The sequence below is a fragment of the Mauremys reevesii genome, linkage group 1, assembly GCF_016161935.1.
Source record: "Mauremys reevesii isolate NIE-2019 linkage group 1, ASM1616193v1, whole genome shotgun sequence".
NCBI classification, from domain to species: domain Eukaryota; kingdom Metazoa; phylum Chordata; order Testudines; family Geoemydidae; genus Mauremys; species Mauremys reevesii.
Window position 1 is genome coordinate 241,066,126 of NC_052623.1, and position 14,924 is coordinate 241,081,049.

General features: G+C 40.1%; 1 protein-coding gene across 1 annotated transcript; it reads left to right on the forward strand.

The window, feature by feature from the left end:
* Positions 1–408: 408 nt before the first annotated feature.
* Positions 409–14,182, forward strand: CMAS (cytidine monophosphate N-acetylneuraminic acid synthetase). The gene is made up of 8 exons (XM_039514827.1): positions 409–690; positions 3,081–3,223; positions 3,533–3,688; positions 7,124–7,257; positions 9,412–9,506; positions 10,325–10,484; positions 12,292–12,442; positions 13,179–14,182. The coding sequence occupies exons 1-8, from the start codon at positions 497–499 to the stop codon at positions 13,355–13,357; spliced, it is 1,212 nt and encodes a 403-aa protein (XP_039370761.1). The 5' UTR covers positions 409–496; the 3' UTR covers positions 13,358–14,182.
* The last annotated feature ends 742 nt before the right edge of the window (positions 14,183–14,924 follow it).

Here is a 14,924-nt window from a genome sequence, read left to right on the forward strand (position 1 = left end):
AACCTCGTTATCTCTAGCCTGATTCTTGCTTGCATATTTATACCTGCCCCTGGAAATTTCCACTACATGCATCCAATGAAGTGGGTATTCACCCACGAAAGCTCATGCTCCAAAACGTCTGTTAGTCTATAAGGTGCCACAGGACTCTTTGCTGCTTTTACTAAGCCAGGCTGGCTCTGAAACTCAGTCCCAAAAGCCACCACTGATGGGTGTGTTCTTCCTTGAACTCTTCTGAGCTGTATTCCACCCATACACCTTGTATTGGACAGGGCACCCCCTGCCCTCCCACTTCACCCTGTGCTGGGCACCAACCCCAAATAGCACAGGGCTTCACTCCACCCCGCCCCCTCATCCTCTGCAAGGCTTAATTGCCCCGCCCCTCCAGGAGGCTGCAGCCCCAGAACTACATTTCCCGGCATGCTCCTGGCTGCGGGCGCCGCGCCGCGCCGGGGGCGGGGCTGACGCGTGGCACCAGGGGAGGCTCGCGCGGAGGAAGATGGATTGCGCCGCTGCTGCAGCCGGCCCTGTCCCGGCGGCCGAGGCCGAGCAGCGCCCCGCGCACATGACCGCGCTGGTGCTGGCGCGCGGCGGCAGCAAGGGGATCCCGCTGAAGAACATCAAGCCCCTGGCGGGGCTGCCGCTCATCGGCTGGGTGCTGCGCGCGGCCATCGACTCCGGCGTCTTCCAGAGGTGCGCATGCGCGGGGAGCCCCACTGCAGCCCCCCCCCATCCCCCTCAGAGGGGTTTTAATTAGCGACGTGTCTCGATTTTAGGTTAATTAAATAATGTACTTTGAGCGTTGTGATTAATATCGTAATATTAATTGTGACAATTACTATATAGTCGAATTCTGTGAGTGTTATTAATATATGCATGGGTACAATTACTGTACGTTAATTGCAGCAAAGAATCCTGTGGCACCTTATAGACTAACAGACGTTTTGCAGCATGAGCTTTCGTGGGTGAAGGCCCACTTTGTCAGATGCCAACGACGATGGCATCCGAAGAAGTGGGCATTCACCCACGAAAGCTCATGCTCCAATACATCTGTTAGTCTATAAGGTGCCACAGGACTCTTTGCTGCTTTTACAGAACCAGACTAACACGGCTACCCCTCTGATACTTGTACGTTAATTAACATCCTGTGATTTTCAAAGTTAAATTAAGCCAGCGCCTCACGTCCCATCTGCCGCACCTGAGTGCCAGGGCGCTGAGTTAGCTCCCATTGACCAGGAAGTACCCTGAGCCTTGGCTCTTAGTCTGTATTTGAACCTATGTCTGATGTGGAGATTCTAGATATGCCATGACTGGAGTGACCTGCTGATTTTCTTCTTGCCGGCTGCCTTCATGAACAGGACAGACACGCCCATTTAATCTTTTAACTACAGGAGGTACAGAACTGTTAGACAGAAGTGGGATACGTTTTCCAGGTCCCTTTAAATAACTTGAATGGGAAATGTAAATACACCTCTACCCTGATATAACGTGACCCAGTATAACACGAATTCGGATATAACGTGGTAAGCAGCGCTCCGGGGGGGGAGGGGCTGCGCACTCCAGCAGATCAAAGTGAGTTCGATATCGTGGTAGTGGTGTATGCACAGGAGTAATAGCTCTTTGTTTAATGTAAAGGGCTGTGGGTTTTTTAAACTGTTCAGTTTGAGATATTTTTTTTCCAGAACACGTGAATGAACCTGGAAACTAATATTCACTGCTTCGTAGTGGCTCATGTGAGTGTTGTAATTTATGATCTGGAGCTGCTGTCATCATTATATATATTCTCATGATTCCCATCTTTGGATGGAAAAATTGATGAAAGATGAGCACCAGTTATTGTGTGTAGTACAGTGAGAAAGATATTAGTATCCCTAAGACGAAACAAGGTGTTTTTTTCTCTCAAGTTTTATTGCATTTGTTACATTTTGGGGTTCTTTAAATTGTAATTCTGATGGCAGTGGTTTCACACTATGATTGCCTGCATTCTGCAACAGTACACACAATGGACCCAACCTCTCCTTTTGTAAATATTTCTCATTCCTGATAATCCTGTTATACCGGTATTGGGGCTTATTGTGCCAGAATCTCTGTGGCTGTCATTTGATTAGCTGTCACTCGGGTTGGATTGAACCTATTGCATTTATTTTACTGTAGTTACAGAATAAGCTAATTTATAGCTGAATCTATGCAAACAGATATGAATGGTCATTGTATTAACATCAGCATAGCTTCTGAACTATGCAACTATTTCAAATTCAACATTGACGCATCAGAATGGACTGTTACAATGTGTCAAATTATTTCAGAATGTTCTAATTTGTTTATTTCCTACAGGTATGGAAGCTCAGACATCATAAAGTGTTAGATTACAGTACCACTCAGCTTTTCAGGAGAATGGATTTTAATCTAATTTAACTTGGTTGATTGGTTTCTTATCTTGCTGTTGAAAGCAGTAGTTTTACTAACAGAAAATACTTGAACTAGTTCTTTTTCCAGATGCAGACAATATTAAGATGTGATGATTCTTAGTAGGTTAGTGAGCATTTGGACACCAGTTACCGGCCTTCAGAGCAAGAATAAAAATTGACCCTCACTTTTCATCTTAAAAGAAATGGACACAAACTATTTCTTGGTATTCTGTGACAGGTGGTCACAGTTTGATGGCTTCAATTTGATGTCCTTATACTTCAAAACCAAGCCTAATACTCTCGTAGCTGTATGTGAGCCAGTGAAAGTGAGTAGGCTTGTAATTAGTTTGGCTGTCTAATTCAATCAGTGCTTAACCAGCAAAGAGTTGATCTTGCAAAGTGCATTCTTATGAGGCATCTACTAAAATGCAGCATTGACTTTAACTCCCGTGATTGTAGTTGCTCCACTGACAATTTAGAAATGGGATGCAGACATCCAGTTTAAACGTTTGTCTCATTTGGTGACCAGATTTCTGCTGTCATGAATAAGACTAGTAATCAGCCCATTAATGTTATACAGTGCATTTAGAGATTAGTGTTAATTCTTCTCTTGTGTTCTCTCTGTGTTCTTCTCTTGTGTTCTCATTCATGTGGTGTGTCTTTGTCTGCCAACAGTGTGTGGATTTCCACAGACCATGATGAAATTGAGAAAGTGGCAAAGAAATTTGGTGTAAAAGTCCATCGCAGAAGCGCTGAAGTATCTAAAGACACTTCTTCTTCTTTGGAGACCATCCAAGAGTTTCTTCGTCATCATAATGGTATATTTGTTGCTATTGATTTAAGTCCCAATGCGTCAAGGTGCTGAATGCCCTTAACTCCCATTGAAATCAGTGAGGAGGGGTCTTTAATATTTTTTTCTTAATTAGTAATGCTGTAGCAACAATTTTTTTAATGGCTAAAGTGAATCACTTAACCATATAACTTATATATCTGCTTATGGGATTTCTTTGAAATTGTATGTCTGTGTAAATAATGTTAATCGTCAAGTGGAAGTATTTTATTATTTATATTTATTGAATATTTCATACAAAGTTTCTCATTATATATTTTACTTTTTCATTCTTTAGAGGTTGATATTATAGGACTTATTCAGGCAACATCTCCCTGTTTACATCCTGATGATCTTATTAAAGTGTCAAAAATGATCCGAGAGGATGGCTATGATTCTGTATTCTCCGTTGTGAGACGGCATCTGTTTAGATGGAGTGAGATAAAAAAAGGAGGTAATATTCTGAAGTTTCTGATTATTACTGTGGTTCATAAATCATGCTAGATTGGAAGCTTTATGTTCACTACATTGGAAGTGGCATCAGGGGCATACATTTCATAATCAGAGAAACCCAAATAGCTTTCTCTCTTAAATAGTGATGTTTTAATGTAGCTGTTAATGTTCACTCATTTCTTAGCGATGACCTGAAGCTCAAAGTACAAGTGTCACTAACATATTTAAACATAAAATTACTCTGTCAAAAAGCCCTCAGTTCATGTCTCCCCACGGATTACATGTTGTATATCGATCTGACAGCAAAGGCTTGCATCTTCACTAGGAGAAAAAGTAGGTTCTTATCTCATGTTAGCTAACACATGATGATTAACATGAGGTAAAATTGTAGGGAAGACTTAGTTGACAAAACAAGGGAAACCCTAGGCTACCCCATAGTCTTTATCTTAACATGCTAACTTGTATTAAAGCAACAAACTGCCTTGTCTTCGCTGCAATTTTATCTCTTTTAGTTGCCACATGTTAGGTAACATGAGATAAGAACACACCATCTTTCCAGGTGAAGATGTAGCTGTAGCAGAGAGGCCAACCATTAAATGAACTAAGATGGAACTAACATCTCACCTTTGAAAGAAGTTCCTGCATCTGAGGGTCAGACACATTGGTGCATATTTGGATACTTATACTGCTGCTGTCCATATTTTACTAGTTTCATAAATAAAATGGAAGCCTTCATTCTCCAAGGAGTTCAAGTCAGTGCCTTTTACATCGCTAAGTCCATTTCATAAAAATTACCCAAGAAGTCTAATTCTTGTCCAGTGTCATAATTTGGGATATTTTGGGTGTGGTTTTTACAGTTTACCGAGCACTGCTCTCTGAGAACGAATATAAAAAACACTAGTTTACCACAAAAAAAAAGTTAACAAAGCATTGTGCTGAAAATAAGTTGAAAGGAAAAGTAAAGACTTCTTAGAATTAGAGCCGTCAAGCAGTTTAAAAGATTAATTGCACGATTAATTGCGCTGTTAACAATAATAGAATACCATTTTCTTTAAAAAATATTTTTCAGTTTTCTACATTTTCAAATATATTGATTTCTATTACAGCACGGAATACAAAGTGTACAGTGCTCACTGTATGTTTATTTTTTATTATAAATATTTTCACTGTAAAAAACAAAAGAAAAATACTATTCAATTCACCCAGTAAAAGAACTGTAGTGTAATCTTTTTATCATGAAACTTGAACTTATAAATGTAGAATTATGTACAAAAAAAACTATGTAAAACTTTAGAGCCTACAAGTCCAATCAGTCCTACTTCTTGTTCAGCCAATCGCTCAAACAAGTTTGTTTACAGTTGCAGAAGATAATGCTGCCTGCTTCTTGTTTGTCACCTCAAAGTGAGAACAGGTGTTTGCATGGCACTGTTGTAGCTGGCGTCGCAAGATATTTACATGCCAGATGTGCTAAAGATTCATATGTCCCTTGATGCTTCATCCACCATTCCAGAGGACATGCGTCCGTGCTGATGATTGCCTGAAAACGATCAAAAGCAGTGTGGACCGACTCATGTTCATTTTCATCATCTTAGTCATATGCCACCAGTAGAAAGTTGATTTTCTTTTTTGGTGGTTTAGGTTCTGTAATTTCCGAATCAGTGTGTTGCTCTTCTTAGACTTCTGAAAGCATGCTCCACACTCCATCCCTCTCAGACTTTGGAAGGCACTTCAGATTCTTAAATATTGGGTTGAGTGTTCTAGCTATTTTTAGAAGTTTCACATTGATATCTTTTTTGCATTTTTGTCAAATTTGCAGTGAAAGTGTTCTTAAAATGAACAACGTGCTGGGTCATCATCCGAGCCTGATATAACATGAAATATATGGCAGAATGTGGGTAAAACAGAGCAGGAGACATACTGTTCTCCCCCAAGGAGTTCAGTCACAAATTTAATGCATTATTTTTTTTAACGAGCGTCATCAGCATGGAAGCATGTCCTCTGGAACAGTGGCTGAAGCATGAAGAGGTATATAAATCTTTAGTGCAGCTTGCACGTAAATATCTTGTGATGCCAGCTACAACAGTGCCATGCGAACATCTGCTCTCACTTTGAGGTTCATTGTAATTAAGAAGTGGACAGCATTATCTCCCATAAATGTAAACAAACTTGTTTCTCTTAGCGATTGGCTGAATAAGAAGAAGAACAGAGTGGACTTGTAGACTGTAAAGTTTTACACTGTTTTGTTTTTGAGTGCAGTTATGTAACCAAAAAAACTACATTTGTAAATGGCACTTTCATAATAAAGAGATTGCACTACAGTACTTGTATAAGGTGAATTGAAAAATACTATTTCTTCTGTTTACAAATATCTGCACTGTAAAAATTATAATAATAATATAAAGTGAGCACTGTACACTTTGTATTCTGTGCTTGTAATTGAAATAGATATATTTGAAAATGTAGGAAAACAGCCAAAAATATTTAATACATTTCAATTGATATTCTAGTAACAGAGTGATTAATTTTTTTGAATTAATCACATGATTTAACTGCAATTAATTGATAGCCCTACTTAGAATAAAACAAATGATTAGTGAAAAGTCTTTATTAGAACAGGAGCTTTTGAGTGACGTTTCCAAATTGCTTTGAAAAGGAAAATTTAGTTGTAGCTTTTAGTGTACAAGAGGCATAATACTGTCATTTAGTGTACAAGTATCATCATACAGTCAGCTTTGTGTGCTTAAAACATGTTCTCAGGCTTTCAGAGCTAATGTGCCATCTCTGTTTTGAGATGCCAGTCCTGCACTATGCTGAGCACTCTCAACTCTCATTGCCTTCAATGGGAGACAAGATTACTCAACATCCTTCCAAGATAGTGTCCTGAGTGCTCCTAAAACTATGCCCCCTTCCTCTCTCTTCTTCCCCCCCACCCCGTGGTGCAAGGAGTTACTACAGAAGGAATAACATGACGTGAGGGTGTATAGTAGACATATAGTAGACATGTTTTAAGGTATATAGATGACGTTATTTATTTTTTTTAATTTCCCTAAAAAAGCAAAAAAAAAATTTCCATACAAGGTACTAGAAATGGTAATGGGAGAAGAGCTATTTTTCTTTCACAAAGGTAGGAACACTTTAACAGGGCCATGGGGCAGGTTTTGGTCTGAAGACTGAGATAGATGTGTTCTCTGCAAGTTTGAATGGGGATCTTTCCATTTTCTGTACAAGAAATATAGGGCATTCCTAAGCCTTGGGATCCAAAGTTACCAAGAGAGACACAACAGTTCAGTGATTCTTAGGTACCTACCCTTTCTGAGACAGGAATCAAAGAAGCTGATGACTATGTTGTACCCTTTAATTTCCAGCAGCAAGATATTTGAACGAGAAAGTGAACAAAAGCTTTTATTTGTTCATTTTGTCACACTTTTGTTTACAGTTAACAAAGTGACAACGCCCCAAAACCTGAATCCAGCAAAGCGGCCCCGGCGTCAGGATTGGGATGGAGAACTGTATGAAAATGGGTCATTTTACTTTGCTAAAAAGGACTTGATTGAACAAGACTACTTACAAGTTAGTGCTTCTATTTTGCGGGGCTTTTTAGAGTAACATCTCTAGTACTCTTTCATTATGGAGCTCAAAGCTGGCAATTGTGATGCATGTAATTGGCCATAGTAAGTTGAGTGTTGAAGGAAAAAACGGATGCCAGGCAGCAATTATTGAAGCCAGCTATGTTGTAACCCTTAACTACTGTTAGCCCTCTGGCACTAGGTAGGTACAGTTCTTACAACATAGCTTCCTTAAAGAATTTGTGCAAGAAGAATGTATATCCTTAGGCCTATAAAAATGCAGTGTTAGAATTCCCATTGGAACTCCAGGATAAGGTTCTATGACTCTTAATTCATCTGAGTATTCCTCAGAGTATTCCTCTTAAGTAAGGATTTTAGAATCAGGCCTCCAGTGTAGCATGTAGATAAAGAGGGCTGTGGCTATATTACCAACTTTCTTGTGACTTTTAGCAAGTACTTAATCTCTCTGTACCTCAGTTTCCCCATTGTAAAATGAGGATAATGCTTATCTCACAAGGGTGTTGAGGCTTAATTGACTTAACTTTTGCAGAGTGCTTGGAATCCTTTAGTTCAGTGGCTCTCAACCTTTTTTTTTTTTTTACTGGTGACCCCTTTCACATAGCAAGCCTCTTATAAATTAAAAACACGTTTTTTTAATATATTTAACACCATTATAACTGCTGGAGGCAAAGCAGGGTTTGGGGTGGAGGTTGACAGCTTGTGACCCCCTCTCCCCCCTCATGTAATAATCTCGTGACCCCCTGAGGGGTCCCGATCCCCAGTTTGAGCATCCCTGCTTTAGTTTTAGAAGTGCAGAATATTTCTTAAAAACTTACAGGACTCAGTCCTGAGTTGTGTTCCGCTTCATTTGGAACGGAAAGCAGATGAGTCTCCCATGCTGGGGGTATCCTTTGAAGTGGGATAGTTACCAGAGGGTGCAGAACTGGGTGTATCTGACTCCTACACACCACTCTCCTGTAACCTGCAACATAAGTGATATATCAGGGAAGGGGTGTGCTGCACTCCCACACTCTTGGAGCTCGTGGCTAACTAACACACATTAGTAAAGCCCCAAGGCTAGCGTAGGCCTGGCTCCCCTTGCACAGAAGGTTGTCCAGCTGAGAATGTTAACCATGCTGTGTAACTTTTGTCTTGCAGCCACCTTCATTCAGTGTTGTACTATTATCATGTTAGCTGCAGAGGAAGCAATTAAACATAATAGGCCTTTGGCTTCTTACTAAAGAGATAGTTGAGCCTACTTATTGTCAGCATTCACTTACTACAGTAACATTTTGGTATTTTCTGAAGTTTACACTAAGAGCTGGTCTTTCTGACGCCGAAAATGAAAGGCAGGCCTTTTTTTTTCCTCATCTTGATTCTTTGATGCTAAGGTGCAGTCAGTCCACTCTGCCCATCAGAGTTGTCCACAGCAGCTATTACTCAGGGCATGGTTCCTATGTACTAAACTGGAAATGTACTCTACATGAAATTGAAAAGCTGTTTAGAGCCTTGTGTTGAATTGTGCAACAGAAAAATCAGTGACTTTTTTCACTTAATATTAATAACTTGCTACTTCTAGAGAGTACCTTCCATCAGAGGAAGTCAAAATGATTTACAAACATTAAGTATTTCTCATAACAACTCTCTGAGAGATCAGTAGTCTGAACTCCATTTTACAGCTGGGGAAACCGAGGCCCAAAAAGACTAAGTGACTTGCCCATCATGATATAAGAGATCCCAGTAATCCTGAGATAAGAGCGAGTCTGCCGTGCCAGTAAATAGTTGTACTGAGTCAGAGCTAAATGTGCTGCTGTCTCTTTTCCCACTAAATGAGCTAGTGAAGTCAGTAGGGTTTAGTGATGAAAGTCTTTGTGTCTCAGTTTCCTTGGCTGTAAAATAAGGGTAATAAAGTCCTTTACAAAAATGAGTCTGTAAAAGTCTAGGATGAAAAGCACTGTGCAAATGGAAAGTAATAGTAACAAATGTTGTTTTTTTCCCCAGCTTAGTAATTTGGTCACTACTGTATATGGCGTTAAACATATTTAGTCCTCTTCATTTAGTCGTGAAGGCTACACACTTCTGTCTTTAAGTTGCTGTTGTGTTAGCTACTGATAATGAAGTATGGGCAATAATACTACTGAAATCTAATTTTGTTTAGGCTGGAAAAGTGATCTACTATGAAATGCGTGCTGAATGCAGCGTGGATATAGACATAGATATCGATTGGCCTATTGCAGAGCAAAGAGTGCTGAGGTAAAAAGGGAGGTTTTGTGATGTATTTTGTCCCTTGATCTTGAATATCAGCTTTGAAGGGTTCGTATGACCAAACTTTGATCAATCTGTTTTTTTCAGCGTTGGTTGTTTAAAGAAACAATTGCTCAAATGTCTTTGACCTAAGCTGTCTTTCTCCCCATCCCTGTACCATCTCTTAAGACTGTTGAGATCAGCTCAATTGGCCTTGTTCTCGGTTCTGCGGTTTCAGCCTGGGGGTAGGTGATTCAAAAACCCAACCTTAACATAGCACTTCTTTAGTATGTCCACTCTGGCTCTGTGTAAGATCTTAAGCTCCTACATGCGGACGCCATGCCTAATTCTGTGTTTGTAGGGCTACATTAGGATTGGGCACCGCAGGTACTACTGTAATGTAAAGGTCAAGTAATACTTTAGTCATTGTATCTGTGACCTGTTTTTCCACATTTCTTTATTAAAACAAGTGCTATAGAACATAACTAGCTCTTCTAAAGAAAATAAAAAAAACTCTATTGCTATTTTTAAAAACAAATAAAATGGACAACATGGGCAACTTGTCTTTCGCCACAGAGCTGCATTTATTAGTAAGTTTTAAGTTTTTGTTTTTTCATGTTTTTTAGAAATACAGATTCATTTATTCTGCATTTATCTTTTGGGGTATATTTTGAAAATTAAAGATGTTGGGGAGTCTTTCTTGTGAAAGTAACCAAGAATCACAAACCAAGATCCTTTGCTTTGCATGAATGGGTTACTTTTTATTTAAATTTTTTTAAAAATGTAATTCCGAAGTTTTCCATCCTGAAATGATAGCTTTTCTCTAGATATGGCTATTTGGGTAAAGAGATGAAGCTACTGGTTTGCAGCATTGATGGAAGCCGCACCAATGGTCACAGTTGTTTGTCAGAAGATCAAAAAGAAATAAGCTCTGGTGGTGATAGAGGTGCTGATGGGATTTCCTTATTAAAGAAAAGAGGAGTTCAGGTAAGCACCTTTTTTTGAATCATGAGATTCCTTTCTGTTCCTTGTTTAACTTCTACACCGTGAACTTTTAAAAATTAAAATGGAGGTAGGGCATGGCGCTTCTGAGAACAGTTTTGACTAAGCCACCTTAGCACCTCAGTACACTCAGATGGTGGCTACTATAGGATCTCTAGTTCCTATGTGGTTATGACAAGTTTCTAGATCTCATTCATACTTGTGTTGGCATTTGCTCTAGTTGTCCTAAGTTGGTGGGAAGGAATTTGTATGGTATTGTGTTGGCACTGCTCATGTTGCATGTGCTGCTGATCTGGCACGCACACTGAGCAGTAGTTCTTTATCTCAGTAGTTGTGTGACTCCTACTCGCCTTAGTATCTAAGTTCCTCATGAACCTTAATGAATTTGTCATCACAAAAGCCCTCTGAGATACAGAAGCACTGTTATCCCCTGGAGATAGATGGGAAGTTGAGACACAAGATTAACTGACTTGCCCAAGGTTACGCAAGAACTGTGGTAGAGAGAGGAAATTAAGCACAGATCTTTGGAGTCTCAGTCTAGTGCTTTTAACCACAAGATCATCCATCCTTCATCTCAGAAGTCCTAAGAGTTCAAGATAAGTGAAAAAACCAAAACCACATTAAGGAAAGCAACTTAAAACAATCATAAAGCCAAATTCTACCTCAGTGAAGATCTTACACAAGTGTAAGATCTTAAATTGGTGCAGGATCAGCCCTATAAGGCAAACTTACATTTACTGTACAGCCTGATTGATTCAGTCAGGGAGAACTTCCCAGTGCAGGAACTGAGTAAGGTAGCTGCATGCTGTCTTACGAGGCCCCTGCTGGATGGGATGGGGCAGAGACCTAGCAATTGCTGCTATGGTGATTCTGTGAAGCACTGTTGCCTACAGACTGCTTATCTTGAGCTGCCAAAGTATGTCTGAGCCCATTTCTATACCTTAGTACTGGGAATTGGGGGGTCTAAAGGTGTCATAAAACCCATGGGGCTGTGAGTTTTGTTCTGCACCTCCATGTATACTGCAGACGTGTGGTATCTTGCGCTGCGCACAACTCCCATTGATTCTAAACATGAAATGAGTGGAAAATATTCTCTGACAACTTGTAGCACAGTCTGGAGAGGAGAATTTTGCCTATACTTATTTTTTTTTTTTAACGAAAATATAAGTGGTTTTAACTTTTGTTTTAGCCTACAAAGTGCTTTGTTCCTAGCTTTCAAATACAAAATGTACTTCCAACATTTACTTGCAGTGTCATGTAGCTCTTTCTTTTAGAATTTTGCTGAAACTCCAGAGCCCTGAGTGCAAATCACAAGAATGTTGCTAGACGGAGAAATCATGGAAAATATTTTGAATACATGTGTACATCTAGAAATATTGTGGAAACCTTCATCAAGATATTTGTATTGCCCAGTGTGGTTTAGATTAGGTGTTGAGACCTTGGGGCATTTGATAGCCAGCACACCATGGTTGTATTGTGACAATCTCAATATTTCATTTAACAATCTTGGCATGTGTTTGTGTTTAAAGAGAAAAATGAGAATTCCTGTTTCGTGAATTAGAAGGAAACCTACATATGGATAAATCACTCTTCCTTAATGACTAGAAATACAAGGTCAATAATGTGTTCTTGCATCCTAATCAGCTCTGCTTTGAGTCCAAAAGAGAGACTTCAGCTATGGAATGCTAGTGCCTTTATCAGAGATTTTCTAAAAGCAATTTCCATTATGATCATTCAAAAGTCACTTTGTGTCTGTATATGGAGTTTATTCTAATTTGACTTGATTTAATAGGTATGGCTAATCTCTGAAAAAGAGTGTTCAAAGACGATTTCTGCTATGAAATTGGATTGTGAGGTGAAAGTCATTGAGACCGATAAACGACAAGATATAGAAGCCTGGAGAAATGAAATGAGTTTATCCTGGAAAGAAGTGGCTTACTTAGGTTAGTTTCTTTTTTTTTTTTATAATGGAAACTTCATGCAACATACACAAATCCAGTTAAATAATAGATAGCATGGCTTATCTTCAAAGCACTTTGCCCTTAGTTTAATAGGCAAGATTAATAACCAGATTGCTGAAAGCTCTGATTCTACCGTGCAAAGGATTTTTCAATTAACAGTTACGGGCCCAATCCTCCAAATACTTGTGTAAAGCTAAACGAGTGCTTGAATTGTTCCATATACTTTAAAGGCACTATTCTTGTGTATAAAGTTGTGCATGGTCTTAAGTATCTGCAAGGAGGAGGGATAGCTCAGTGGTTTGAGCATTGGCCTGCTAAACCCAGGATTGTGAGTTCAATCCTTGAGGAGGCCACTTAGGGATCTGGGGCAAAAATTGGTCCTGCTAGTGAAGGCAGGGGGCTGGACTCAATGACCTTTCAAGGTCCCTTCCAGTTCTAGGAGATAGGTAATAAGGTAATAATTGGAGATATACCAAAGATCTGGCCCTTAATATTTTTATTGTTTTGTAGCCACCACCTGTAAATTTTACATCTCTCAAGGTTTTGTACGGGTTGATTGATTCCAGTTTGTGAAGTGCTTTTGAGATCCTCAGGTGAAAAATGCTGTAAAAATACAAATTATTTCTTTAGTTTATTAACCAAAGCTGCAATTCATCACATTCAAGAGAAAATGCTTTACTTATCTCACTTCAACGTATCTAAATTCCCCCTTTGATAGGATATGAAGAATCCGATGTGGACTGCTTGAAGGAAGCTGGCATGAGCGGTGTTCCTGCAGATGCGTGTGCTGCTGCTCAGAAGGCTGCCGGCTATATTTGTAAAAGTAATGGTGGCCTTGGTGCCATTCAGGAGTTTGCAGAATACGTATGTCTGCTAATGAAAACAGTGAATTTGTGAATTTTGCATTAGGAAAGAAAACTAAATGAACTGAAGAACTAATGAGGAAAAACCCAATTCCCTCCCCCAGGATAAATCCACAGAGTTAAAAGGGTATTGTCAACAAGTTCAGGTCCCTATATTGATTTAATTTTAATATAATTATTAATATAAATGCTTTCAGACATATAAGCATAAAGAAAAGGTTTTTGTGTGTTTTCATGAAACAAAATTGCAGCATTGTGTTACAGCTTGAGAACCACAAACTAAAACCTGTTGTTCTATATTGACTGTCCAAACTGAGTGAAATGCAAAACATCAGTGGCTTAAATGGTGAAAGAGATGTAATTTTAAAACTCTAGATCTTCTTTATGAGCTAGAATTTTGTTAATAAGAAAGAGAAGGAAATTTGTAGTTGGAAATCTCTTCTTCATGACTTTGCTACCTGGGTATAAAATACTGCAATTTTGAAAGGGCCTGATCCAATGTCTTTTAAGCATTAGAGTGAGCTTTTAGTGACTGCACAAGGTGTAAGGCAATAGAAAATCAGTCCCGTGGGGTTTGTTTTATTTTTAACCTACTAGTGAGCTTATTTTATCTTACAACCATATCTCTTCCAGCATATGCACAAACTCGAGCTTATTAGAACTGTGATTTACAAAATCATAACTGCTGCTTTCTCATACTATTAAGTAGTGCCTAAGATACGGTAAAAGCTTTTTTATCTAGCACTTCACCAACCAGCACGCTCTATAAATCGGCATTTCTGATCTGCACTGAAAGCCTGGTGTATAGTGTGGTTGGTGCAGGGCCTGCAGGGGGATGGGGTGTGGGAGAGGTTGCGGGGCACACTCTGGGGGGAGTTTGGGGCAGGGGGTTGGAGTGTGGGAGGGGCTCATGGTGCTGGATGGGGGAGCAGGAGGGCGCTCCCCTCCGGCAGCTCCCCATAAGCAGCTCCCCATCCCTGCTGTGCTGGCGGAGGCGCAGGCACACTACCTCCATCCCCCCTCCCCGAGTGTTGACTGCGCAGCTCCCAGCCCATTGGCCAGGAACCATGGCCAGTGGGAGCTGCGGGGGGGAGAAGGGGCAGCGCCTGCAGACGGAGGTAGCGTGCCTGCTTGCAGAGCCGTCTGGCTGCACCTCCACTAGGAGCATCAGGGACGGGGAGCTGCCGGAGGTGAGCGCCCCCCCACATCCAGCACCTCGAGTCCCTCCCAAGCCCCCTCCCGGACCCAAACTCCCTCCCTGAACCCGTGCCCTGCAGCCATCCCCCTGCGCTCCAAACCCCTACCTCTGAGTTAACCAGCATTTTTAATTTACCAGCACCCTCCGTTTCCCCAGCATGCCAGTTAAAAAAGCTTTTATTGTAATGGCATGAAAATCTTATGTGATAGGTTGTATGTGACTTAATACAGACTTTTTGTTGCTTTTGGCTGAATCCACTAACATGGCTTATGATGTCAGATGGGTGACCGCAAAAAAAATTTTTTTTTTTTTTTAATCCACTAGACCATGAAAAATAATGCCTTCTGTGGAGTCTACTCATTTTACACTATGTGGGCCTAATCCAATTTGGTATTGTACACCT